The sequence below is a fragment of the Lissotriton vulgaris genome, chromosome 10, assembly GCF_964263255.1.
Source record: "Lissotriton vulgaris chromosome 10, aLisVul1.2, whole genome shotgun sequence".
NCBI lineage: Eukaryota > Metazoa > Chordata > Amphibia > Caudata > Salamandridae > Lissotriton > Lissotriton vulgaris.
The window spans coordinates 19,261,563-19,288,240 of NC_141698.1; the positions used below are offsets into that span (position 1 = coordinate 19,261,563).

At 43.2% G+C, this 26,678-nt stretch overlaps 1 protein-coding gene across 4 annotated transcripts in view; it reads left to right on the forward strand.

Annotated features, from left to right (window-relative positions):
• The first annotated feature begins 7,481 nt into the window (after positions 1–7,481).
• IRAK1 (interleukin 1 receptor associated kinase 1) overlaps positions 7,482–26,678 on the forward strand; it is a 212,145-nt gene continuing 192,948 nt past the window's right edge. For all 4 annotated transcript variants that reach the window (XR_015300637.1, XR_015300638.1, XM_086940252.1 and 1 more), the window contains exon 1: positions 7,482–7,842. Coding sequence is in view for 2 of the 4 variants with exons in the window: in XM_086940252.1 (XP_086796378.1) it covers positions 7,737–7,842 (106 nt within the window). In the remaining 2 variants the exon portion in view is untranslated. The remainder of the gene's footprint in view (positions 7,843–26,678) is intronic.

Below are 26,678 nucleotides of genomic sequence, written 5' to 3' on the forward strand. Positions count from 1 at the left end.
GGAGGGAGGGAGAAGGCAGGACAACGGGAGGGAGGGGGATTTTATTTATTTCTTTTATTTATGCATATTTATATAGCGCGGACTTTACCCGAAGGCATCGAACACGGACAGTGGGTGGGCGGGAGGGAGGAGGCACGGACAGTGGGCGGGCGGGAGAGAGACGGCTAAAAAAAGAAGGCCAAGGGAGAGAGGGAGGGCGAGGACATGGGAATGAATGGACGGGGGTGGGATGGGAGTGCGTGTTGGGATTCGGGGGCGTGTTTTTCGTGCACTCCCCTTCCCATTGGCTGGAAGGTAAAATTCCAGCCAATGGGAAGAGGAGAGGGCGGGGCTTAAAAAAAGACCCAGCAACGCCCCTGAATCGCGTTCTCACTGGGAAAGACTGATTGACAACGCTGTCTTCCAATGGCTAGCCTCCATTTATGGAGCTAGCCAATGGAAGAAGGGGCGGATTCAAGTCCCCCATAATGTAAACAATAGCTTTCACCTGGGCGTAGCCCTGCTTCGCAGAGCTACGGCCAGGTCGAAACCTAAAAAACTGTGACTGATAAATAAATGTTGAAAAAACTTGCACTTACCAAAAGTATCCAATGAACGCCAGTATTTGTCAGACAAAGAACAGTTTCCATTTTCTCATAAGGTACCTGTAGAGTATAAAATGTGATCATGAATAACTTTACATGACATCCAACATCCATACGTTTACACTTACAAAAATTGAAAGAGGTGAATGCCAATTCAATCAAAATTCCAACTCAACAATATTCACTTGGAAGACATGTTACATTTTTAATACTCTTCAAAACGTTACTCTAAGTCTATTTTACACTCAGACATTAATTCAATGAATCAGTAACTTTGAATATTCCTTAGAACCAGTAATAGTGAAAAGTCACATAAGAATATATGAATATTTACCCGAAAAGCAGATGAACGATAATTGCCCAGGAATATACAGGACGACACTGTTGCAGAGATTGCTGAACACTAAGGTTCAAATAAAAGGATTTCATTACGCACATTGATAAAGAATTATTCTTTTTGGCTAGGTCTGTCTGTGTTATTGATAAAAATATATGAACATTTGGTCTTGACATACATATTTTGGAAAGGTACGCATTGATTACCTATAAAAAAATATGAAAACACATGAGCTTTGCTAGGGGAACCACCATGTACATCCTACGCCATTATCCATACTATACTGAGTTTAGATGTTATAGAAACCAACCTCATCAACTATCCATTTGTCCATTTTGAGTGAACAAAATGAAGAATCATACAACTTGAAGCTTGACACTATTGCTTCCAAGCGTCCTTTCACTTGTTTCTTCCATACATCCAAAACTTTTTTCATGGATTTAGAAGGAAGAGATGCTGGAAATGGAAGAGATGCTGGAGATGGGAGAGGTGCTGGAGATGGGAGAGGTGCTGGAGATGGGGGAGGTGCTGGATATGGAAGAGGTGCTGGAGATTTATCACTGGTCATGCTTCCTGCAAAATAATTTTGGACGGTTTACAAAATGTATCATTAAAAAAAACAGACTACTCAAACATCCTACCACAAACCTTACTCAAACAAAAATAGCTAATCATAAATCTCTTTCATAAAATACTGTACTTTACTAAACATATCATGTGCAGAAACTCGAAGCCACGTTCTCTTGCTCAACCTACTACCTTTTAACCTATTAAGGAGACATTTACACAGGCTGATGGAACATCATTACACTACACATCCAAATGTTGTCCCATTACTTTAAAAAAGGTACCCTTCAATAGATTACCTTTGACGCTCGAATTATAAGGCCTCAACATGTCGAGACTATACGTTCTACGGAAAGGCATGTTTCTAGCATTGAGTAACTTTACACGCTTCCCTTGTTTTTCGGCAATATGGTACGGTCCAGTAAAGTTATGCTCCAAAATGCTCCCTTTTCTCATTGTTCGCCTGCAATTTTTCAGAAGCACTAACTCTCCTTCTCTGAAGGTGCACAGCTTATATTTCTTTGAAACTCTCTTTTTATATTTTTCCTTCTGCTTTTCCTGGGCAAACTCAATATTCTGCTTGGTCTGCTTTTTAATTTTCTTTTCTGCGATAATGCCTGCATATTCGTTTTCAGTTGGTAGTAAAAACTCAAGCTTATAAAGGAAACATAATTACTAATTTTTACCATTTAAAAATATATATTATATAAAAATTAAAATAACTATCATTTTTATAAATAAATATTATGCAAAAAACATGAAAATTAGTACAGCAAAAATAGATTTAATGTTTATAAAAAGTTAAAAAGTATCCACCAAGTAAATGTTTGTATAATTACATAACATAAATTTGCAGATTAAAATATACATTGGAGTACTCTCAAATTCATACCAGATCATCCGCCATCTCACTAGGAAATCTTGCTTCTCGGCCGTACATAAGTAGGAAGGGGGAAACTTTTGTTGTGGTATGTGGCTTTGATCGAAAAGCGAACAATGCATGGTCCAAATATAGATCCCAGTCGTTCTGATGCTCATTCACGTACTTAGACAACATGCTGTAAAATTACAAAAGATTAACATGTGGCATGACTGTTACTGGCAGTATATTAATCACGTTTTTTCCCTTACAATTGCACTGCAGCGAAAGATGACCGTCAGACCACATCAGACAAGCTGACAGATGAGATAAGACCGCCATGAGAGCAACCTCTTAAGTACTTACAAACTTAAAAAGAATTAGCATTACCTTTTAATGCTAGCATTAGTATGCTCATCTAAACCATTGGTCTGTGGATGATAGGCAGCACTCACAGAACGTTCTATTTCTAAGAGCTTTGATAACTCTGAATTAACCTGGAAAAAAAATACATATATATATTAAATTCGGAAATGTTGGTAAAATTTACCTTTCAAATGTGACCGATTAAAAAAAGATACTACATATATTTAAATATATTTGGCAAGCAAAATAGAAAATATCATCCTTGCATTATCAAAATGTTAGGCCGAGATTGGTCACTCACTTCATTCACAAACTCCCGGCCTTGATCAGATAGAACCCTTTTCAGACTTCCATGGCGTAAGTACATTTGCAACAGTCTTGAAGCAACCTCAGCTGCAGTCTTGGATTTTAGAGGAAATGCCTCAACCCATTTAGAAAAATAATCTGTTGCCGTCAGAATATATTTATATCCTGTAGGAGTGGTAGGTAATGGTCCCATCAAATCCACTCCTACAAGTTCCCAAACTTCTTCCACCTGTTAATATACACAATAAAAATATTTTAAAAAACAAAAAATAATTATACAACAATGGATTGTTTTATGCAAGTGTCACGTGTTTAATTAATTTTTTAGAATAATACCTAATGATCAGACAGTTAATAAAGCAAAGTAACAAATTTAAGACATACTTTGATTGGTTTTAATTCTGAGCAAATCTGGAGAGCTGGTTGTTCCTTTTGGCAAACATCACACTCTTTGATCTAAAAAGAAAGAAATAAAGATCTCTCAAGGAAAATTTAAAGACGTGTCTCCAAAAAAACAAATTCATAACAACATTTTCACGTTGTATCTCAAGTGCAGACGGAGTACATGTAAAAAGCATAGCCTCTGAAGTAACATATCTTTAAAAACAGTCTTTATGTTTATCCACACAATGGATACATTAAACAAACTATTAAATAATCTCTTTAAATCTACATTCTTTATAAACGTATAAATTAATCAACATTAATAAGATCATAGGATGGGACAACAGATCAATGATCAAAAGAATATTATGTCATTTACAATGTGAGACATTTAAATGAAAAATATATGGGTTCGAAAAACAATGGCCTATAAGACTAGCACAATGGAGAATGATATTTTAATTAAAAAATTATTTAGAGAAGAAAGAAAAATGCAAACTTACCCATTGTTCAATTTCAACTGACATATTTGGCCAATAAAATCGGGAGGAAATGCTTTTTTTCGTTTTGTTGATACCGGAATGACCACCAATAAGAGACGAATGAAATTCGGAAAAAATGTTTTGGGCAGCTTCAGCACCAATGACAACTTTAGTTTTCTTTTCTTTACCACTGTAGAACAAGCTCCCATCTATTAACAAAACAAAAAAGAGAACAAAGAGAAAACAAAAAAGTGTTTTAGTAACTATGAATGTGCAAAAGTAAATATGCATGTCAAAAAGAATTACATGAACTGAGAACATGTCTTTTCTCAAACAGCCTTAACACATTGCAATGAAAAAAGAATAGTTAGAAAATGATAGTACCGTCAATGGTGAATTTTTTAGACAGTCTACGCAATCCATGCTTCTGGACTTTACTGAAACCTTCAGGATACACATTACGGCTTACATAATCCAGAATCCCTTGGTACTTAGTGGCATCCATTTCTATTTCAAATAATGATAAACGTAAAAAAGAATGTAAAGTAAATACTGTCAGATATGCAAGTACCCAATTTTACATACTCACATTGTATTACAAAGCCAAAAATAACTATATATGTGAGTGAATACACGAGTACTATAACAACTGTCCCCCCGTCTTCACTCCTCACTCTGCCAATGAACTTTAAGCGATGGACGGCCATCTGGTGCAGCACTTCACAATAAGCCACAGGGAACAAGAGCAGCGCTACATACCACCAGCCCAAAAAAGAAAATATGCATCACAGACATGCACGATTTCTGTGAAAACAGGCAGCTTCAGCAGCGAGGCCTACACATGCCACTGCCATGCCACCTCGAAACCACTGCCATGTGGCGCAGCACTTCACAATCGGCCAGGGGGAGATTAAGTGATTTGCCCCAAACGCGGCTAGTGCCGTGGTCTGGTTGTGCACGTGCTGTCATGGGTGTATGTGAGAGAAACTGCAGGATGCGGTTGCCAGGTCTCAGGGGTTGTTGAGGAAAAGAACGGAAGAACAAGCAGCTATCTCGGAGCATTACTTACTAATGGACAGAATAGAAACTGCAGAATGCGGGCCTGGGGTGTGAGATGGGGTGAACAAATTGAAGTCATATGGATACAGTGGCGGGTTCCTTACTTACCCCTCTCGTTGAAGTTTCAGAATATTAGATTGCTTACCAAGCTTCAATTTCTAGGAAAGATGTCTCAACAGAAATCCTAGACCACTTTTCCAACTTCAAACTATTATACACCTTTCAAGCTTCCTTTCTTCCCAAATGCAGCACAGAACAGAGTCCTTTTAAATACTCAATGGCGTTCCATATATTTAAGATGAGGGCAGCACCGGTTATCTTGAGCTTCTAAACCAATCCCTAACTCGATCATGGCCATAACCAGTCTGGCCTCCAGAATGGGAATAATTATAAATTCAATAATAAATTCAGGCATTAGAAAGTATTGGAACTAGAGTTTGAAAAATCTGAGTTTTACAAACCAAAAACATTACCACAGAACTTTCAAGTACCACAAGGAACAATTCTTTGTCCTGAACGTTTCGTATTCTGCAGGGAGACACTAGGGAGTATGCTGCATATCTACAACACTGTTTACCAATATGCCAATGACACTCGTCTGCACCATATAGCTCGGCCACAGGAAACTTATGTGATTTGCTCAGAAAAAGCGTTTGATTCATATTGCATTTGGCAAATCATATTAACTTAACTCGCACGTGATGCAGCAGTTAGGGATATGCCACGTGGCGCTGGACTCGAGACTCTGCCACAGGATAATTATGTCATATGGACAAAAAAAGCGTGTTGGAGCTTAAAAGAGGCATTCTTTGTTAACATTACAAATTGGTTCATATTAGCTTTTGCCACTTCGAAATAATTTAACATGCGAGTGAAGTAGCATTTAGGAGTCGGGCAGGCGGCGCATGGCAACAGACTCAACAGAGGGAAAAGTAAGTGATTTACCCAGTAACAACAGGTTGGTGCTTAAAGGAGGCATACTTAAGTCAGAATAAAATGTGATTCATATTACATTAGCCACATCACATTATTTTAACATGCATGCGACGCAGCATTAAGTGATAGGCCACGTGGCACTGGACTAGAGACTCGGCCGCAGGAAACTTACGTGATTTACCCAGAAAAAAAGCGTTTAGTGCATAAAGAAGGCATTCTTAAGTAACAATAAACTAAGATTCATAATACAATTGGCAAATCAAATGAACTTAACTTGCACGTAACGCAGCAGTTAGGGATATGCCACGTGGCACTGGACTCGAGAATCGACCACAGGATAATTACGTTATTTGGACAGAAAAAGTGTGTTGGAGCTTAAAGGAGACATTCGTTGGTAACATTACAAATTGGTTCATATTAGCTTTTGCCACGACGAAAAAATGTAACATGCGAGTGAGGCAGCATTTAGGAGTCGGGCAGGCGGTGCAGGGCAACAGACTCAACAGAGGGAAACGGTGGTACATGTACATTTGCATTAACAATAAATGTAAAATGCTCACCTTCAAAGAACTGGAAAAACAAGTGACTCTCGATGAGTAACGAAAGAACTGGAAAAACAAGTGCACTCGATGAGCAATGCACTGCGAGGAATGAACACCATTGGCAGGGGTGTGACTGCTGAAAAGGAAAAGTTCTAGAACGTTAGACGTTTATGAATGCTTTGGAGAACGATGATTGGTTGAGCATGATGTTACTGTGTGTGTGAGACCCCTGTGATTGGTCATGGTTTGCGAGCATGCGCGAATTGAAAAAAAAACGTTGAGGGTACACGGACAGATGGGGTGCGTAATATGCGCCTGCGCAGCAGTAACACATGCGCAGAGAGAAAAACGCATGCGCAAAGTAAAGGAAACGCGTAGGGGGGACACACCAAGATGGGGTTCACATATCAATAGAACACCGGCCACAGCTTGCAGTGCATGTGTGCGAGTGGTGCGCACGCAGCAGTAATAATAATTACGCCATATGGGCCTCTGCTCAAGCGCGCACCTGCACTGCAAGATGTAGCTGAGGTAGCATTTTCTGAAGCCCTTCTTACTTAAGGTCTGGCCAGACCAGCGCAAGCGCTGGGTCAGGCGAGACCTAAAAAAGCATTGGGTCTGGACTAACTAGTTACGGTGGACCCAGGAGGTTGTAATTAGTTCCCATCGTTAATTTTGAGAAAAAAAAAGTAAGATCCAATGCACGCACCCAAAGTAGTGAGGCAGTGGAGGGCGCCAGAGGACTCTCGGTAGTAGAGTGGCCAGAACGCGCATGCTCCGTAGCAGTTGTACACACGTTAGCGCTTCAGGTTGCGCAGGCGCCTTCTTGGAACGGGATTCGCCTTTTCACAAGCTTTGAGGCGGTGCCTGTATCTCCCTTTCCAAAATGGCCGTATTGTTCGTAACCAGTCGGCTAGAAGATTACGGCCGCCTTTCACGCGCTGTGGACACAGGCTTCCTTTTCCAAGATGGCAGCTAAACAGAAGACTTGGACCATCGGTTCAGCCGGAGCAACGGTCCATCTCAGGAGAGACGCGCTGGTGGCGCTGACCTCAGTCGCGTGCAGGCGTCTCTCTGGGCTACGTCGATATGACGTAGGGTTGACTCTAGATGCTGCGCCAATCAGGACAGACTATTGACGGGAACTCGGCGGAGTGTGACGTGACGTAACGTGCTGTCGCTAAGGGACTCTCCTCTAACGAGGCTTGTCATTCCCCAGGGCAGTGTGATTGACCCTGCCCCGGGCTCCTGGTCGTCCCCCCGCACTGCCCTCTCCCCGGCTCCGAGGGCAGCGCCCCCGCGGCCTGGCAGACCATGTCCACCCTGGAGAGGCAGTTTCTGTACGACGTCCCCGCTGACATCATGTTCCGCTTCTGCCAGGTCATCGCCTCCCTGGAGGACTCCGAGTGGATCAAGTTCGGTGAGTGTGGCCGCCCCTGCCCGACGGACAGGTGTGCAGCCCTGCCTCACACCCCCACAGGGCAGCACAGCCCCTTCCACCTGCCATTTCATGGACTCTTCTTTTTTTTATAATCGCATGGGAGTGGAGCATTGCATGTAACTCAGGACTAAGTCTATCATATTATTCCTTTAACCAGGGACAGCATTTTCCGGTCCTGGGTGTTACATTAACTATCAGGTGCATTGTGGCTCATGTAGTCCAGAGTGCCTATTTTCCTGTGGCTATAGGTAAAGACTGAACTGCATTGTCTTATACTTATTCCCAAAAGACACACAATTGATGGACGGAATGCAGAACAAATCAAAACATTCACCCCCAGTCAAGAGATCTGGGTTGAATCCATCATTCTTTTGCTCACCATGCCACCCAAGTTTAGTTGTCTTATACATGTTTACATGAAGTCAACCTTCAAGCAGAGTACAGTGCTCATGCACTGGGTTTAAAGGGTCCATCCGATAAATAATGTCACAGTAGGTTTTACAATCCAAAAAGAGAGATTAAGGCACAATTATTGTTGACTGTCTAAGAGGTCGAGCTTTTTCCTTTTCACTGCAGGGTTCGTTTACACAAAAATATTGGTGAATGCGTTGGCGCTTGTCCGGGACACTGCAGTGACTGGAGTCTGATCTGGGATGCATTGGTGTTGATGGGGTGCAAGTCCCCAGTGGATAAGCTTGATTGGGACAGAAACCGATGCAGCCAGTGCAGGGGTTGGGTGGGTGCTTCGTAGGTTTTGAGTTTGCCCAGAGTGTGGGTGCAAGTGTTTTTATTTATGTCTTTATGTAGCACTAAGTCAGTGTTGCCAATAATCTGCAGTGCTTGAAGTATCTCGGACCCCCAAATATGGATGCCCCCATTTCCAACATGTACATGCCAGAGTAAGGCACTTCCTGGTATTGTGGGGGAATGGGGAGCAGTCACAATTTTCGTAGCGCACACCGATCTCTCTAATTAGTAAATAAGTGGCATACATCTCCATGATCCAAAACACACCATTTACTGTTTTCTGTCTGGTTGGACAGCGCAGCTTTCAGCAGTACCTATTGTTACTAATGGTTTAAAATATACACGAAGTGGTCTTTGGAGCCACTAGAGAAGTAGTACTCACTTGCTTCATGCTATTGGATTTTTGGTGCATTCTCGTACCTATTGCATTTCAATGCACAAGGGTCTCTCTTACATCTCCAAAGTTTACTGAATCATCGCACATTTAAGTATTTATCTTACAGTTGTATTGAATAAGAAAACATTTGTTTTGTTGTTTTGTTTTTCACTACTCCGGATATTTGTAACTGTTATGGCGTGGGCTCAAAATATAAACCAGACCCATTGGATTTGTCAGTGTTTGTTTTTGACACTTTTGAATGTCCCCTCTGTGGGTCTGTGCTCGTGACCTTCATAGCTTGTCTTGGTTGGTGGCATAGCTTGTCTTGGTTGGTGGCAGCCTGAAAGCCAGACTTTATTGTGTGTTTTTTGTCACCCTGTTTTTCTTGAAAACGTCTCAAACGTCAAGAAAGTAACCTAGAAAGTCAGATCAACAAGGAACATTGGGTTTGTTACAAATCAGTCAGTTCTGGCGAAATGGGTGAAGAAATTGGGGGGAAGAGAGAGGTATGAAATTGAGAGAAGCTTCAGGCGCCGATACAGGGTAAATGGAAAGTGCCCCCGGATTTCCTCCTACATCCAACCCTCTAGGAACTCTAAATCCGTCCATTGCAGTTTCAGCCCTGTCATGAACCTTTTACCACAAATTGGCCACATATGCAGAACAAGCATTTGCAATGCAATTGGTCTTGCCTTTGGGACCTTATCATTTTTTAGCCATGCAGCATTCAGGGTGCTGCAACATCTACTGTTCTTTAACATGGAAGCTTTGACACTAATAGGCAGGCACATTATAGCATTGCTTTGAGAAGGTCTTGTCATGAAACAATTATGATCATATGTGTTTGCAACGAGAGTGGTTGCTAAATTTGTAACAAAGCACCTGAGGTGACCACTGATTTGTTCTTTCAATATTGCAAATTTTCCTTTTCTTGCCGAATAATTTACTCAACCCTGCTGCATAAAGTGTTGTGAGCCGGAGCAGCCAGTTAAACCAATTTATTCATTAAAATTTACAGAAATAGGAGGGAGTGAATGTTTTTTGATAAGATTAACACTGCCTCCCTAAAATTGCTTTTCCTGCGAACACTGAAAGATGACACAACGTGCCAGAGGCCCGGAAAGGCTTGCTAAGCTGAGGCAGAGCCAATTTAATTGTCATTTCGCAACATAGAAAATATGTGCAAATGACTCTTCTCAGTAAAGCGGCACAAGTCCGCGTTCAGCGTTGCACTGCATGTATCTTAATGAAAACGTTAACAGCTCTGCTGAAGTGTCTAGGTGACAAGGATGTACAGGTTTTTTTTCTAAATTGTATGAATCCATAAATGAGTTAGTTTGCTAACTCTTCTGAGTACATGCTACATGTTAAAATGTGAATGTGATCTGAACTAAGTGAGGGATTTGAGCCTGCCATATTGACCAAACAATCTAAATGAAAAAGCATTTAGGCGCATTCCGAGTTGCAAACATAAAACATGTAAGTAACTCTGCTAAAGTTAAAGCCTCTTGTTAAGAAGGAGTGTAAGTATTTTCCTGAGTTGAACCTCAGAATGTTCTGGGGCATTTATTCCATGCAGAATGCAACCTGTATATATCGCTGTCATGTTGACCTTCATGAGCGCAACTAGTGTCATATTAACAAAACATTAATTGTCTGTAAAAGTATCAAATATGCATTACAAAAATGCCATCCAGTATGCTGCAAGCACCCGGTTGTAAAGCCATCAGCACAGCTTGAGACCCTGCAATATGAGCAGCAACCTTTGCTTGGCCACAGGTTCTGGATCGTACACAGACTGAGCGACACCCAGTGGGACCCATTGTCCTGGTCCAGCCATGACTCAGTATGACCACCTGGGGTCAGTCCTTTGCTCCTCAGTCCCTCAATGTATCATTCCCCCTTGTTGTCCAAAACAGCGCGTGGCAGCATACTTGCCTACCTAAGTCGACCTACACTACTATCGCCCTGTCAATGACATTTCCCTAGTCCCTCACCTCCAGCGAAGACCAAACTTTCACCATTTCTGGGCAGCACGCATTGAATTGTTGGAGCCTGGAGGACGACTCAGACAGTGACTCCACAGTCAATCAATACTTCAGAATTTTGTGCGACACACTGGGATTGGTTGAGGTACTCGGTCCTCTTACACATTATGAACCCCCCCCTAGACGATTCCCAGTATTTGTTTTGCTGAGGCATCTGTTATGTGACCTGGAGATGCTAAAATCACAGACGGACGACATCCGTTAAAAGATCAACTGCAGGTATCGGACTGAATTCACAGCCGGCTGGTGTAAGTAGGATTACAGTACGCTAAATAAAGAGTTGGGCGAGCCACGCATAACAAAAGAAAGGCGCGCAGCCGCCATTGTAAAAGATGAAGCAAAAAAACCAGAATCTTGCTAAAAGTAAGTAGAGTTGAGCAAGCTGCGCAGAAAAAAACAAAGGCGCACAGCCACCACAGTTAAAGATGAAGCATTGGCGTTTTAGTTATAAACAGAAAAGAGTGCCTCGAAAGTATCGTAGGTACTGAAGAGTAAGTGTACATGTAACGGGGGCAGTATGAATGGAAGGTTACAGAAGTGCAAAAGGAGGGACTAGTCAGGCATTTCACCAATCAAAAGCCATAATTTATGAAGGACAGTAATGGGAGCCAATAGAAAATACGGGAGGTGCTTGAAGCTCTTATTCCAGATACAGCATGTCTCGCAGAGCAACGCATACACACTGTCTAGCCTCAACCTAAAAGGAGGCAAGCAAAGAAAAGTATTTAAGTTCATACACAAGATCTAAAGCATTTTGTAGCCCCAGAACCAGTTACTACTCCTTTCTCTCCACCTCCGTGCCCCACCAATGTCTCATATTTTCAGAGCCAGCTTACTCCACAATCTCGGGTGGGCTTCATTGCACAAGTAAAGCCCTGAGCCAAGTATCCTCCATTGTTCACTGGACTGCCCAGTGTGGGAAGCATGTCCTCAGGGAAGCCACTTTTAAACCCTCTTTTTATTTTTTGCTTCTAGTGTACTTGTTGCATGTCTGACCAGGGTAGAAGTTCCTTCCAAGTTGTCCTCATTACGTTTGCATGTTGCGTTTGTTAGAACATCATAAGTATGTATTGAAGGGTCAGAGAATCCTGCTATGCTATACCCTTTCCTCTTTTCCAACTTCAAAATGCCACTGTTCACACAATGGCTTGGTACATAGAAATTGACTTAGAATGCAGTGTATTGTCTGCAGTGTGTCTAGTAGGAGACGCTGCCTTGCTCCATGTCACTGACTTGCATTCTTTTTCCATTCAGTTCATTTCAATTTGCTTTGATATTAGGTAACAAAGGACTACTATTGATGCTTTTCAGATATGTCCCCTGCAAAACCCAATGTTGTCTTTTAACACTATCGGTGTGGCGCATTTTCCCCGCTGTGCGCTGAAGATTTAAAAATCCTGCGTTCATGACCAGCTCAGCTCGTCATGAGCTTACGAGAGGTGTACTTCATGACGAGCTGAGCTCGTCATCAGCGTCGAAGGGGTTAAGCAAGTGCCTCAAATGTGTACAGCCTGAATCAGGGTACTGTGCAAGGCTAGAGGCTGTTTGTGTTAAGGAGGCCTTGATGGTGGTCCTCAAAAAGTATGGGGGGAGGCCAAAAGGAGAGTAGCCACTCCTTTCTCTTGACCCCCCCACCGGACCCAGCGCTTCTCTGTAACACCAGTTTGCCATTGGAACTTCCATGACTATGGAGGATCCCAACCAAGATCATTCTTAGGGTGACACGCTCTCACAGCCAAGGGGATGCCGGTTTCCAGTTAACAGAGAACAACAAGCAGTGTAATGCCAATAGGTCTGATTTTATGAATGCACTGTCAATCCAGACTTCGAAATCCATGAACTTTATTGACGGTTTCCTTCTATCTTTGCTTCAGCAGAGAAAAACATCTTATAGTTAACAAAGACACTTTAAATAGCATTACAACGGAAAGTGCGTGCCACTTAAAGCCGAGGCAGCAGGATTAATAAACTAAAGGTTAACACAGCTGTGTGGACTGCAGTGTCAAAGTAGACTCTTTAGAGTAGATGAAGTGGCGTAGAGTGCAGTTGTGTAGAATACAGTGGCATAGAGTGATTTTTATTTTTGCAGAGTAGATTGGCGTAAAGTGCATTGGTTTTGAATAAAGTGGCGTAGGGTGTAGTGTTGTGGAGTGGTGTAGACTGTAGTGGTGCATAGTAGAGTAGTGTGGGGTCGAGTGCATTGCTCTAGTGTAGAGAGGCGTGGAGTGATGCAAATAAGTGGGTAGTGTGGAGTGGTGTAGAGTGCAGTGGTGCGGAGTGTTGCAGAGTGGAGTGAGGTAAAGTGGAATATGCATGATGTAGTAGTGTATTGCCATTACATACAACACATCTTCAATTGAAATGACTAGTACTTTTGCACTCGCATGCAGATTTACTGATAAAAGTATAGAGGCTGCGACCTAAAAAAGGACTGATGCTTGAGCTTAGTCCTCTGATTCATACTGCTTCCTAGGGCGGCATTTGTTTGTTTGTGGTTTCTGCTTACATCATTATCTGTGTGTTTGGTTTCCTGACTGTAATTTTGTCACACACTAAACTCCTACTCAACCTCTTGGTGACTCGCTGCCATTTGTAACCACGATGAAGGGGGTGATTCCCCCCGCGAGTACACTCCATGTTGCACAGAGTAAGTCTTATTTCTAGGCACCGGGTTCATTCAGCTTGTCTTTCGTTTTTTGGCCTGGATTGAGAAGATTTCTTTATTTAGGGTACAATAACCCAGGGACTGTACAATATTGGAGGAGAAATTATAATTTTTTTTATTGAGGAGCAGGATCAGGGGGAGTGCTTGTAATATATGTCCCCAAAGACGTGTAACAGCGCCATAAGGCTATGAAGATAGCTGTACGAATGTGGCTTCCTTTTCCTGAACCAGCATGTTGTGCCTGATTCTGCACAGCTTGACTCTGTTCTTGACAGGCTTGCAGTGTCTGTCTTCTTGCTCTTCCTTGGAGCTTTGGGTGTGAAATTTTAGGTAACTATCAAGACATTCTTGTGGCAGACTCTTCCAGCAAGGCATAGCCTTGCTTCTTTCTGCAAAGTGAAGGTGGCCGCAGTTCGTGGCTCGAGGGCTTGCGCTGAGACATCCTATCACCTTCCCAACATTAAGAGAAACCTTTGCTTTTGTGCACATTTTTTTGTCTGTTAGGCTGTCTTGTTCCTGATGGCTTTTTCTCCCCTCTGAGATGTGAGCTGTACTCCATGGTGTCTCTCACTGCTCTGGCTGTGTACAGATCTGCTGGATTGTGACCTTTTTCCTATTCTTTGTATTGATGAGCTCTTGGTGCTTGTCACTTGCAGATAAGAGAAGCTATTGTCCACTCAATGTGATATTTGAGTTGATGATGTGGTAACCACTTGGTCATATTAGGTGTAAATGTTGAAATCAAAATGTCAGAATTCAAATACAACACTATGAAGGGAGACATTTGCTTAATTGCGGAACAGCAACAAATTGTCCATTTCCTTAAAAAGCTTCACGCAGTAAATGGACAAAAATAAAGAACAATAGTTGTATTTTCATTAAAAGAACAACATTTACCAAGCATGATCACCATGATCTTTGCAATGATTGGTCCATCTCCGGGAAGGTGCTTGGTCCTGCCTTTCTCCTAGTCACTGCCACCAAAGTGTCTTCAAAAAACATTTATTTGAAAAAATACAATTTTCGAGCAGTTGCTTGTACTATCCCTAAGAAAATACTGCCTTGTTGAATGAAGTTCTAGAAAGCATTGAAGACGCTACAAACTTGCTGCCACACTAAACCCGCCACCTCTGAATAGTTTCTCTTTGAAGCTGCACCAACAGGCCGTGTCTATGTGATACATGTCTCGCCATCAAATAAACTTACTCTGAAAACCTACTACCCCAAAGCTGGAACGTCTTTCGTGGTTTGGCATAATGTTTACCTTTTTCAAGAGGTCTGGAGAGTTAGTTCTGTCTTGTACAGAATTCACCAATAATTCCCACAAGGGGTCCTTGGAAGATGCCGGTTGACCAGCAACACCAGCGATCGCCCCTTCTGTGGTTCCTTTCGACAACAGAAAGCAATACTACGGTATGATGCATGCGTAGTTCACCATGCATTGGCATACCTCCTAGTCACACTTGATCGATTCAGAGACTGAAAGTTTTGCTCAGACCATTCTCAGGCTGGAACAGCTACTCTCGATTCCGACCGGCTAGTCTCTTGTTTTTGATGCTGATGTTCTCCGAGGTGCTTTCAGCGCTGCAGCAGAAGAACACCAGGTGTGAAACACCCACATCCATGCTTTTGGCAAGATGAGGAAAAAAATTGAGCTCGCAATTCTGGTGATTATCATTCATATTTTAGCCTCTAGGGGAAGATTCCTCTCCAGCCACCAAGCTGCAGGCACCATAAGAAGCACCTGAGTGTTTTCCTTTTCAGCACAAGTCATGATGCTGTACCCTTGACCTGGATATAACGCACACAATTGAAAGTGACTGTAACCCTGTAATTAAAACTTCCCATAGTGGTGCCTGAGTAATCAGTGCTGCAGTAGCCTAGCTTTCTATGGTTCATCGTACTTGTTCCTCTTAAAAGGGATGGATTCATCTTACAGTTGTGAGATGGGTAGTTGGCTGATGGGACAGTCACATTGACCTGGCTTTTCACTGTCGTGAGTGGGTCTCAATAGACTTCTGGGGTAGTGAGCTTTGCCTTTAGGCGAATTTTAGTTGAGTGAATAGTAAAAAGGTGCACTTGGGTTTTTACCTTATTACATACAGCCTGAAGCCCATGCCTTGATGTAGCTTAGCGTCCTCATGCAGTGCTTCATCTGACACAGTAGTTGCAGGTGGGGCCCACAAACACTCATTTTTGGGACCCGTAACATATTTTTCCTCAACAGTCTTTGTTCCAAAGCAAGAGACAAAAAAATATAAAAGGAGGTAAGATGGAGGAAGAATAAAATGTAAAAAACAATGGCAAAGGGAGAAAGCAGGGTAGCAAAAGAAGCTGAAAGGGCGAGATAAAGGGGCAGGGAGTGTCTGGTGATGGATGAAAGAGCTTGGAGGTGGAATCAGGACTACGCAACCCTTGGTATTCATCACGCCTGATCTTCAGAGCACTGTCCTTAGCAGAAATCTTTGGACACCAGCACGTATTATTTTACAAATGCAGACCTTCCCTTCTGGAAGCAGGCTGTGGAGGCCTCTGTGGAAGTCCTCTCTGGGATTGAGGAGCTCGGTCTCCTTTGAAGAGACCATTGGTGAAAAGTGATTCCAAATTCGTGGCTTTTCTGCCATTAATGTGAATTTGCAACACTGGCTACATAATCTATCATCTACCCCATAATGTCCAGAAGAAAAAAATAAAAAAATTGTTTCTACACGACCTGGATCAAAACTTTCTGATAAAGTCTGCGCACGGGCTGAAAAGCTCTGTCTGATATGTCCAGCCAGTTAATTGTCACCATTTAGCTACAGGTTGCTCTATTCAGGCCCTTATAGAGGTGGATTTGTTGGTTGGATTGTGTACAGATCCCCAATTCAAAGGGGAGGGACTTTGTCTGCGACAGGAAACACAAGCAATGGCAAAGCCAATAGGTCTCGGCAATCCGAGAGCTATGGGTGTTGGCAATGTAAGTGTATTTGTGTACGGCTCTGGGGCTGTTTTTTATTGATATACACAAATCCATTAACATTGCCAACGCCTATAGCACTCGGATTGCAGAGATCTATTGGGTTTGTCAATGTTTATCAGTTAAAGTCTGAGTAAACGAGTTCAGGTTGTCGACCAAAGGTAAGAAAAAAAGGAGCAGGTTCCTTACAAAGGCACCCCCAGTGACATAGCTCTGGTATGATAACTGCCTTAGTTTGATGTTCTAGGAGATTGCAGCAAGTTTATATGCACAAAAGCACTATGGAGGCGCAGAGTAAAGGATTAAAGAAACCAGAGCCGGGCTTTATCTCTGGAAACCTGTGATCTTTTACACAACGGCGAGGGCCAGATAATGAGTGAGTGCAATACACTCTTTTTTTTTTTTTTTTTTTTTTTTTAAGTTCCACTGCAAATCTTGCTTCCGCACAAAGCAAACGCCATGATATGACTCTGAAAGTGGATGACTGCGAAGCAAAAGTATAAGAAGCAAACTTTATGTAGTGCATTTCACAAAGCTCTGACAGATTATTTAGAATTTGAGGGAACATTACGATAAAAAAACACTAACTTAACAGAGAGTTATATCGGAGTTTGGGGCTTGTGCTAAACTGTTCCAGCCTATTGTGTAACACTAAAATGGGTTCATTACTTTCGGTCATATATTATCTCGGAAAGTGAAACATGAATAACAAACTGAAAAGGCATTTTTTGCATGCGTGGAAAAAATCAAACAATTGCTTAGCGCCTCGTGTAAAGTCTCTTTGAACTGTTGGTGAACATAATTATGTGCACTTTTAAAGTCTCCATTGAAGATAAAGTGCTCCGATTTCTAAGAAGAAATCAAATGCCATGGTGCTAACACTGATAGCTGAGGTATATGAAAAATAACATAATGAACCTACACTATGCAGCTCACAGCTGCTCTTGTAAGCACAACAGACTCAGTACTTTCACTTCTCAAAATGACCTATTGTGAAAGTACCTCTTGAGCGTACTAGAAGAATCTGGTAACTGTTCAGCATTCCGTGTAATGCTGCATTACGTTCGTCCAGTGCTCCTAACATGTGGCATAATAATAAAAATTGGTCCCGAAACAATGCTTGAAAATGGCCGCTACGTATGTTTAGTAGTAGTTGGCTGGTGCGCTCGAGGAGGGCTAAACACCAGAGAGGTGCCAGCAAATGGGAAGCCTGTGGGAGAGCGGTAAGCCCACAAAGCAGATACAGCATGTCTTGGTTTGAGACAGCGCATGCATGCCGTCTACAGCTGAGACCTACCAAAAACACAAATACTTGAATGTAGTTAAGTCAGTGCAGAAAGAATCCTCGTTTCTTTGCTATGAAAGCATTTTGCTTCACTAGTCGCTCAGTGATTTTTTTTTTTTTTTTACCTTGTTCTAGCCGGTATGAACAGAGAGTTCAGATTTTTTAACAATCCCAAATTTAACATCTCTTGTCATTGGCCGGGGTTTTGAGTTCTGAAGGAGCTTCTAGTGAGACGCGTGCATAATATACATGAATGCACTGTGGTGTTCCTCAAGGCGTCTAGATGTGCCATAGTGTGAACACAGGGTAAATGCTAAACTGAAGACCAGTTATAGAATATATCTGTAATGGATTGTTTAGCCGTGCGACCAACTCTACTTCCTCCATTGTAACTGTCAGTCAAGACGTCTTTTTGTAAAACCCCAAGAACTCTTAATCTTGTCAAGGGGACGTTGATTTACTTTTTAAAAGATTCAATGTAATCGGAACACAAAGCTTCTCTTTCTTTCAATTTCCCCTCCTTTCCTTTTTAATATTCCCTCTAGCAGTTGGGGTCCACTTTGTTAGCCACGTGATCCAGGTGCGCTTTGATCCCCACTGAGACCTGTCTTGGGTTAATTTCTTGTGGGAAGGACCAGTAGGGCTCAATTGAGGATAAGTCTGTTGATTCAGAATCTTGTGCAACTTCTTAATGTTGTTCTCAATATTGAGATTGTTCTTCACCTTCCATCTCAGCGTCCAACAATGACTCTCCTCTGAGATGGACCCTCACTAGGCTGACTGCCATACTGGGGTCCTTCCTGTGTGCGCTTTGCTGAAGCATGATGCACTAAGCTCCTATAGGTGCACCCTGCACTCCCACCTGGATGTCTCCCTCCCCGGGCATTGAGCTCCAGCACTGACAAGTCCTTACCAGTACACATTTAGAAGAGACATCATAGGACCAAGCTCTTATGATTATCATAAATATGAAAGACCCATCCACGTTAAAATAAGGCTCATTGTTACCATTTTCATGCATATGTTTAAATTAAGAGTAAAAATGGTGCCTATCTTTCATTTTTCTGCTTTGATACACTTGTATTTTATCACCCGCCCCTCCCCGTATTGTAAAAGAGCATGGGAAAGAATAGCCCGTCACGTAGATTTTAACACAGATCTAACCCATGTCCTCTCTGAAAATACCGGATTTTAAACCTCTGTTAGCCAATGGGGGGGCTTATAACACAGACCTCACTCCGATCCTCTCTGCCAGTTGCAGGTTTTAATTGACTATTAGCCAATGATGGGGCATGTAACACAGATCTCAACCCTGTCCTCTCTACTATTGCCGCTGCCTGTTTTCTGGTAGAAATGGCAGATGGTTGCATGCAGGGAGCCCTTGTACATTCTAGGACAGGCAAGAGAGGAGACAGGACATGGCCCCTCCTTCTCGTGGTGAATTGATGGTACCACGACCAGTCTACCTTGAAACAATTTGCCTTGCTACCTGTAGCCAGAGTCTGCGTATTTGGCAATTCTGGTAAGAAGTGGCTTAACTGCAAACCTGTGTACACCAGGAACAGTTATCACATGCAGCAAGCCTTCTCACATAATATGCAAACCATGAAGTCAGCTGTTAGAGGACGTCATATTTCATTGAATACCAACAGTAAGAACAAGAAATCTGTACTAAGGGCCAGATAGATGTACAACCCTTTTTTAATGCGCAAACAGGTTTCCGAATACAGAAAACAAATGGGCCATGTACTGACCCTATTTAGCTAGACTCAAATGATTTACGACTCGCTAAATCTGATTAGCGCCTCGTTATTAGGAAGGGGCATCTCTTCCTAATAGTGAGCCCTATGTAAGACTGTTTTGCAACCGCAATTGCGGTCGCAAAACAGTCGCAGTTTCCACCCTTCTCAGAAGGGTGATGAAGCCCTCGCAAATGGGAAGGGATCCCCAGGGGACCCCTTTCCCTTTGTGAATGCAGGGGAAAATATTTTTAGTGGCAGGCAGTGGTCCCAGGGACCACTACCTGCCCTTAAAAAATGAAACTTAAACGTTTCATTTTTCTTTCTTAAATGCATCCCATTAAGGAAAGCGGGCTGCATTTTAAAAAAAAAGAATAATAATAATAATTAAAAAAAAACCCTGCTTTATTTAAAAGCAGTCTCAGACATGGAGGTCCGCTGGGCCCAGCAGCCCACCATACCTGGGAGGGCCAGCCATTCCCAATGGGGTCACAAATTGTGAGTGCCTCATTAATATGCATGAGGCATGCAATTTGCAACCCCATTAGGAATCGCTAACAGTGTCTCTGACACTGTTGTACATTGATGTTTGCGACTCGCAATTTAATGCAATTTGCCAGTCGCGAATATCAATGGTCGTACATCTGGCCCTAAGTTCCTTAAATGAGAATTAAGAGTCAATATCTAATTCATCAGTGTACTGAATGAAACATTTAGTTCAGACCTTGTCCAGCAAACGAATCAGACAGAGACTTGGCTTAACGTGAGACATTTATATTGGACCAATGTCGCATTTATTTTTGTTGAGCCTTATTTTTATGCTCTAATACATATGCACTAAACACAAAGTCAAAAGGGAATGGACTTTCATAGAAGAAAGTTTGCGCGCCTCGGTTTCAGGTCTGTGAAGTCAAACAACCACAGTTACAGGGAGAGACATCACATGGATATCGCTTCAGAGGGAAAACTAATGGATTGATTTCTGAAACACGGATAAACTTGGTGGCTTAAATGCATTTAAAAACTTACTGTCAATAATGGATACATTTCATTATCGTCTGTATGATTTAATCATAGTTGATTTTGTGTTTCAGTTTACAATGTCTAATTAAAATTATGTTTGTTATACAGAGTTTTAAAAAGTAATGCACCTTATGAAGGAATTCATCCCGAAAGATGTAGAGCATTAGAACCACTTTTTTTGAAGATGTTGATAACAGCAATACATTTAAAAAAGGATTGGAATACTTGTAATAATAACATTGAAATACAATATTTTGGGAGAGTGGTCCTTCTTATATTGTGGTGGTTTTGGTCTTGAAACAGAATATGTATCTTTACTGAGGTTCCTACTGTTGTTTTGTTGTTGTGAACGCTTATGTAGTCTGCCCTTAAAGTTCCCGGTAAGTATGGGAATGCTTGCCCTCGAGAGCTCCTAAAGAAGTCTCCAGGAGCTGTTCTTGTAGCATGGTGCCTCGCTTTCTGCAGTTGTGTTCCTGGAACACTGAGTCACCTGGTAGCTTTGCTTTCTGCAGCTATGTTCCTGGAACATGGAGTCACCTGGTAGCCCCGCATTCCGCAGTTGTGTTCCTGGAACAAGGAGTCACCTGGTATCCCCGCATTCCGCAGTTGTTTTCCTGGAACAAGGAGTCACCTGGTATCCCCGCATTCCGCAGTTGTTTTCCTGGAACAAGGAGTCACCTGGTATCCCCGCATTCCGCAGTTGTTTTCCTGGAACACAGTCACCTCATAGCCTCGCTTTCTGCAGTTGTGTTCCTGTAACATGGAGCTGCCCGGTAGCCTCACTCTCTGCACATGTGTTCCTGTAACATGGAGCCACCTGGTAGCTTCTCTTTCTGCTGGAGCTTTGATCCAGGAAAATTGAGCCACCTGCTAGCCCTATGTTCTTCTTTTCCCACTCCTCATCCTCTTTCCAAGTCCTCTCTCGCCACGATCATCCATCCACCCCGAAAAAAGCCCCATACTACTGCAGACGAGAGTTTCGTACAAGGGTGACACTTTGCTGCTGCATCATAGGACCAGGAGAATAACAATCCAGATGCCAAACAGTAAACTTTAAACTTTTTGGAGAGAGCTGGTTAAAGCCCTAGTAATGGGACTCTTGGAAACTGATTGCTCCCCTCCGGTGTGTCATTGCAGCCCAAAAAGTTTTTTGAACTCTTGTTTTTGCTAACTGATTATTGACGTCTCAGGTGGACGTCATGAATTTCATAAAAATAAAGTTATAGACTTATCTGCATAGGGTAAGGGCGATCGAAGGGGAACACAGGTACAGAGCATTCTAAATGCTACATTTCACGATGTTGGGAACACTTCTGACTTCTGTGGCATCCCGTGAACATGGTCAAGCACTGGGGGCTTCGGGCCATTAATCCTTCCCAATCTGACTGGAAGAGGTTGTCGGACCAATTGCATGCCCCAGCCCTCCCAGCTTCAGTACATTCCCTCTCATGACCATACCTGGGGTCACTGGGGCCCAGCCCTGGCGGCCTCTCGTTGACTGTAGTGATTCCCAGGCTGCCTGAGACTCGCTGATGTTGTTTTCACTGCATGTGGGAGGGATTCCTGTGGGACGTTCTCCCTGGGCCTACCTTTATATTCTGTACAATTACAGTGTGAAATTGGTGGGTGGTAGGGCAGTCACGGAAGCGGTAGACTGATGGAGTAAATCGGTAGTTGGTAGGGTAACCACAAAAACTGTAGACTGACTGTGTAAATTGGTAGGTGGTATGGCAGCCTTGGAAGCGGTAGACTGACCGTGTAAATAAGTGGGTGATAGGGCAGCCTCGGAAGCGGTAGACTGACCGTGTAAATAAGTGGGTGATAGGGCAGCCTCGGAAGCGGTAGACTGACCGTGTAAATCAGTGGGTTGTAGGGCAGTCACCGAAGCTGTAGACAGACAGTGTAAATCGGTAGGTGGTAGGGCAGCCACAGAAGTGGTAGACTGACGCAGTAAAACGGTAGTTGATAGGGTAGCCACAGAAGCGGTAGACTGACTGTAAATCGGTAGGTGGTAGGGCAGCCACAGAAGTGGTAGACTGACGCAGTAAAACGGTAGTTGATAGGGTAGCCACAGAAGCGGTAGACTGACTGTAAATCAGTAGGTGGTAGGGCAGCCACAGAAGTGGTAGACTGACGGAGTAAAACGGTAGTTGATAGGGTAGCCACAGAAGCGGTAGACTGACTGTAAATCAGTAGGTGGTAGGGCAGCCACGGAAGTGGTAGACTGTGTAAATTTGTAGGTGGCAGAGCAGCCACAGAAGCGGTAGACAAACTGTGTAAATCGGTAGGTTAGCCACAGAAGCGGTAGACTGACTGTGTAAATTTGTAGTTGCAGAGCATGCACAGAAGTGGTAGACTTGCATAGTAAATCGGTAGTTGGCAGGGCAGCTATGGAAGCAGTAGACAGACAGTGTAAATCGGTAGGTGGTAGGGTAGCCACAGAAGTGGTAGACAGACCGTGTAAATCAGTAGGCGGTAGGGCATCCACTGAAGAGGTAGACTGATAGTGTAGATCTGTAGGTGGTAAGCCAGCCACAGTAGTGGTAGACTGACAGTGTAAACCAGTAGGTGCTAGGGTAGCCACAGAAGCTGTAGACTGACTGTGTAAATCGGTAGGTGGAAGGGCAGTCACAGAAGCGGTAGACTGACTGGGTAAATGAGTAGTTGGTACGGCAACCACAGAACCGGTAGACTGACAGTGTAATTCAGTAGGTGGTAGGGCAGCCACATAAGCAGTAGACTGACTGTGTAAATCGTGGATGGTTGGGCAACACAAAAGCCGTAGACTGACAGTATAGATCGGTAGGTGGTAGGGCAGACACATACGCAGTAAACTGACTGTGTAAATCGGTGGGTGGTAGGGCACCACAGAAGCAGTAGACTGACAGTGTAGATCTGTAGGTGGTGGTAGGTCAGCCACAGAAGCGGTAGACTAACCATGTAAATCTGTAGGTGGTACTGCAGACTCTGAAGCGGTAGACTGACATTGTCAAACATTCACCACAGTACAGAGATCGGGGCCTAAATCCATTGTTTCTTTGCTTCCCAGGCCATTCCAGTTTGTACCCAGCCATATGCAAATAGGTCTTGACCACTGTTCCCCTTAAGGTGCGCTCGCGTACCTATGTTCCCTGAGCACGCAGTCTTGTTGGATGCGCGCACATCCTGTGAGAGACCGTGCAGGTAGGTTTCCCTCTTACAGCCTGTTGGGTTAAGGAGGAGCACGCGGTCAGCAGCAAGTGGCTCCTGCACTTGTTGCATTCCTTTTGTTAATAGAGCGCGGCTGCAGGGTGATTGTGTGCCTTTGTGAAAGTATTCATTAAGAGCGGGCGACCTCCGACCTGGGGAACCGGGTTCGAGTCTCGGCAGCAACGCTGAACATCCTGTGATTCTGGGCAAATCACTTAATCTCCCTGTGCCTAACAAAAATGAATGTGTTCATCTGTACCGAAACTGGTGCTCATGTAAAGCGCTCTGATACCCGATGCCTTAGGTCTAGTTTGTGCTCTATAAAACTCTACAAAAAAAATATATATATATATATATATATATATATTGCAGCGCGTGAGACTCTGCAATTAACATGAATACTTTCACAAAGGCACACTCTCACCCTGCAGCCGCGCTCTATTAACAAAAGGAATGCAACAAGTCTAGAAGCACGACGTGTGCTTTCAGAATCCTCTGAATGCACACGTCGTGGTTCTAGCTTTGCTGTATTTCTTTTGTTAACTGGAGGCGGCTGCTAGGCGGAAAAGAAAGCCTAGCATTGCCCAGTCAGGTATCCTTCACCAGCATGGCATATTAAACCAGCAGTAAATTACTTTTTAATGTTCGAAATAAACAGATGTGTTACACCGGACATTTTCCGATTTAAAACATTTGTTTCAGCTAATTAGTTTCAAAGGAATATTTTTTCTTTTTGCTGTGTCACACTTTTATACTTTTATTTTATTTTTTACTGTCTGTGGTTTATTTCTTTGTTTGTTTTATGTAGATTAAACATGCCACTTAATAGTGTCAGATCATTTAACTAGCAAAAGCACGTGGGAATAAGGGGCATGGTAAGAAATACAATCTGCAAATGTAAAGGGCTACTGGAACTCAGTGTTGGCTTTAACGGATGGAACCACTTGAAGCTTCCTGCTGAGTATTCATTTTGAGGGGTATTGTAAGGGAGCTACCCACGAAGATGTGAGAAGTGCGTGCTTTTGAAAAGGAGTAATAAAAAAAAACTGCCCTATGTATAGCCTGCAAAAAACACTTTTTACCGTAAACGTTTTTGCGCATTTTGTAGCAGCCTGTCTTATACTGTGTGTAATGAAAGTTTTTAAAATAATGCCTTGCATCTTCACAGTGCTTTCTGTCACAGACTGGGACCTCGTAGCACTAAACCTCACAAGTCATCATTCTCCATGCATCACCCAAGATTTGGTGCGGTGCATTAACCAAGAGATCTTTCATAGTGTACAATAGTGTATTTCCCACTGATTAACATATTATTTTCATTTTTTAGCCACACCCTCACTCACCATGCCTTGCCCCCTTGCACACAGCATCACAGTTTGCATACTTTTTTTAAAGCACTTGAACAAGTTGTATGATAGAGGCATGCATGCCTCAACCACACATGCCTCAACCACACATGCCTCAACCACACATGCCTCAACCACGCAGCGCGAACCACAAATGCGTCTTAAACCCGCATTCCTTTACCACACATTTTCGTGCTAGAGGCATGAAGGCATGAATGGTAAAGGGGTATGTATGCGTGACTAAGGTTGCCACTACTCTGAGCCCCCTCCCACGCCATAAGTTACATACCCCCTTCCTGACCCCCATATATATATTTGATATTATATTTGTCGCTACACCCACAGTTGCGGTCGGGTTCTTGGTGCACATAGCCTTGGCTGCACATAGCCTTGGCTGCAGCACACAGAGACCTTACACTGCAGCGCACAGAGAGAAAAAATTAGAGGGAACATTGGTCTTGACCCTGCTCCCCATGAGAAGAGTCCAGCACAAACTGAAATACAGTGTCCTCCTTGGACCGTAAACCAGCATCGATTGGAAACCAGCATCCTAGGACCGATTTCTGAGTTTCACGCCTCATCAGCCAGGCTGGCTTGACTCCAGTGGCATGGATTTAACCCAGATCTCTATACTGGGGTGAATGTTTGATTCATTCACCAAAACGTCCATCATTTGTTGTAGCAGCACCTTTCGCCCTAAGTAGGATGGGTATGACCAGGCGTGGGTTCCTTGCTCTCTGTGCCACTGGATTCAAGCTAGCCTGGCTGATGAGAGGTGTTACCCCAAATCCGGTCCCAGGATGCTTGTTTCCGGTCCAAGTAGGACCCGCTTGGCAGTTTGGGCTGGACTGTTCCCTGGGGGAACAGGGTCAAGACTGATTTGCATATGGCTAGGTCTAAACTTAGCAAAAGAACTATGGATTTAACTCCGGTCTGTGACTGGGGGTGAATGTTTAATTCATTCAGCATTCTGTCCATCATCTGTTGCTGCAGATGCAATTTCAAAGGCTGGCTGTTCTGATAACATATTTTTTTAAACACAGTGCATGCCATGGCTTGGCTCTGTTTCTTTTCAGGGAAGTAGAACTAAGGGAGCAGTGAAGAAGAGAGAGAAAAGGGGTGAAAGAAGGGTTGGGTGGCAGAATGGGAGATAGAATAAGGTTGATCGAGAAAGAAAAGGTAAAACCTAAGCAGAGTGGGCAAGGGGAAAAGAATCTTAATTGAGGAGAGAAGCAAGGAAGGTGATGAGGATGAGTGAGAGAAGGGGGAGAGTAGCAAGGAGGAACAGGAGGATGGGCGAGAAGGGGGAAGAGAAGCAAGGAGGGAGATGAGGATGAGTGAGAGAAGGGGGAGAAGTGAGGAGGGAGATGAGGATGAGTGAGAGAAGGGGAGACAAGCAAGGAAGTAGATGAGGATGAGTGAGAGAAGCAAGCAA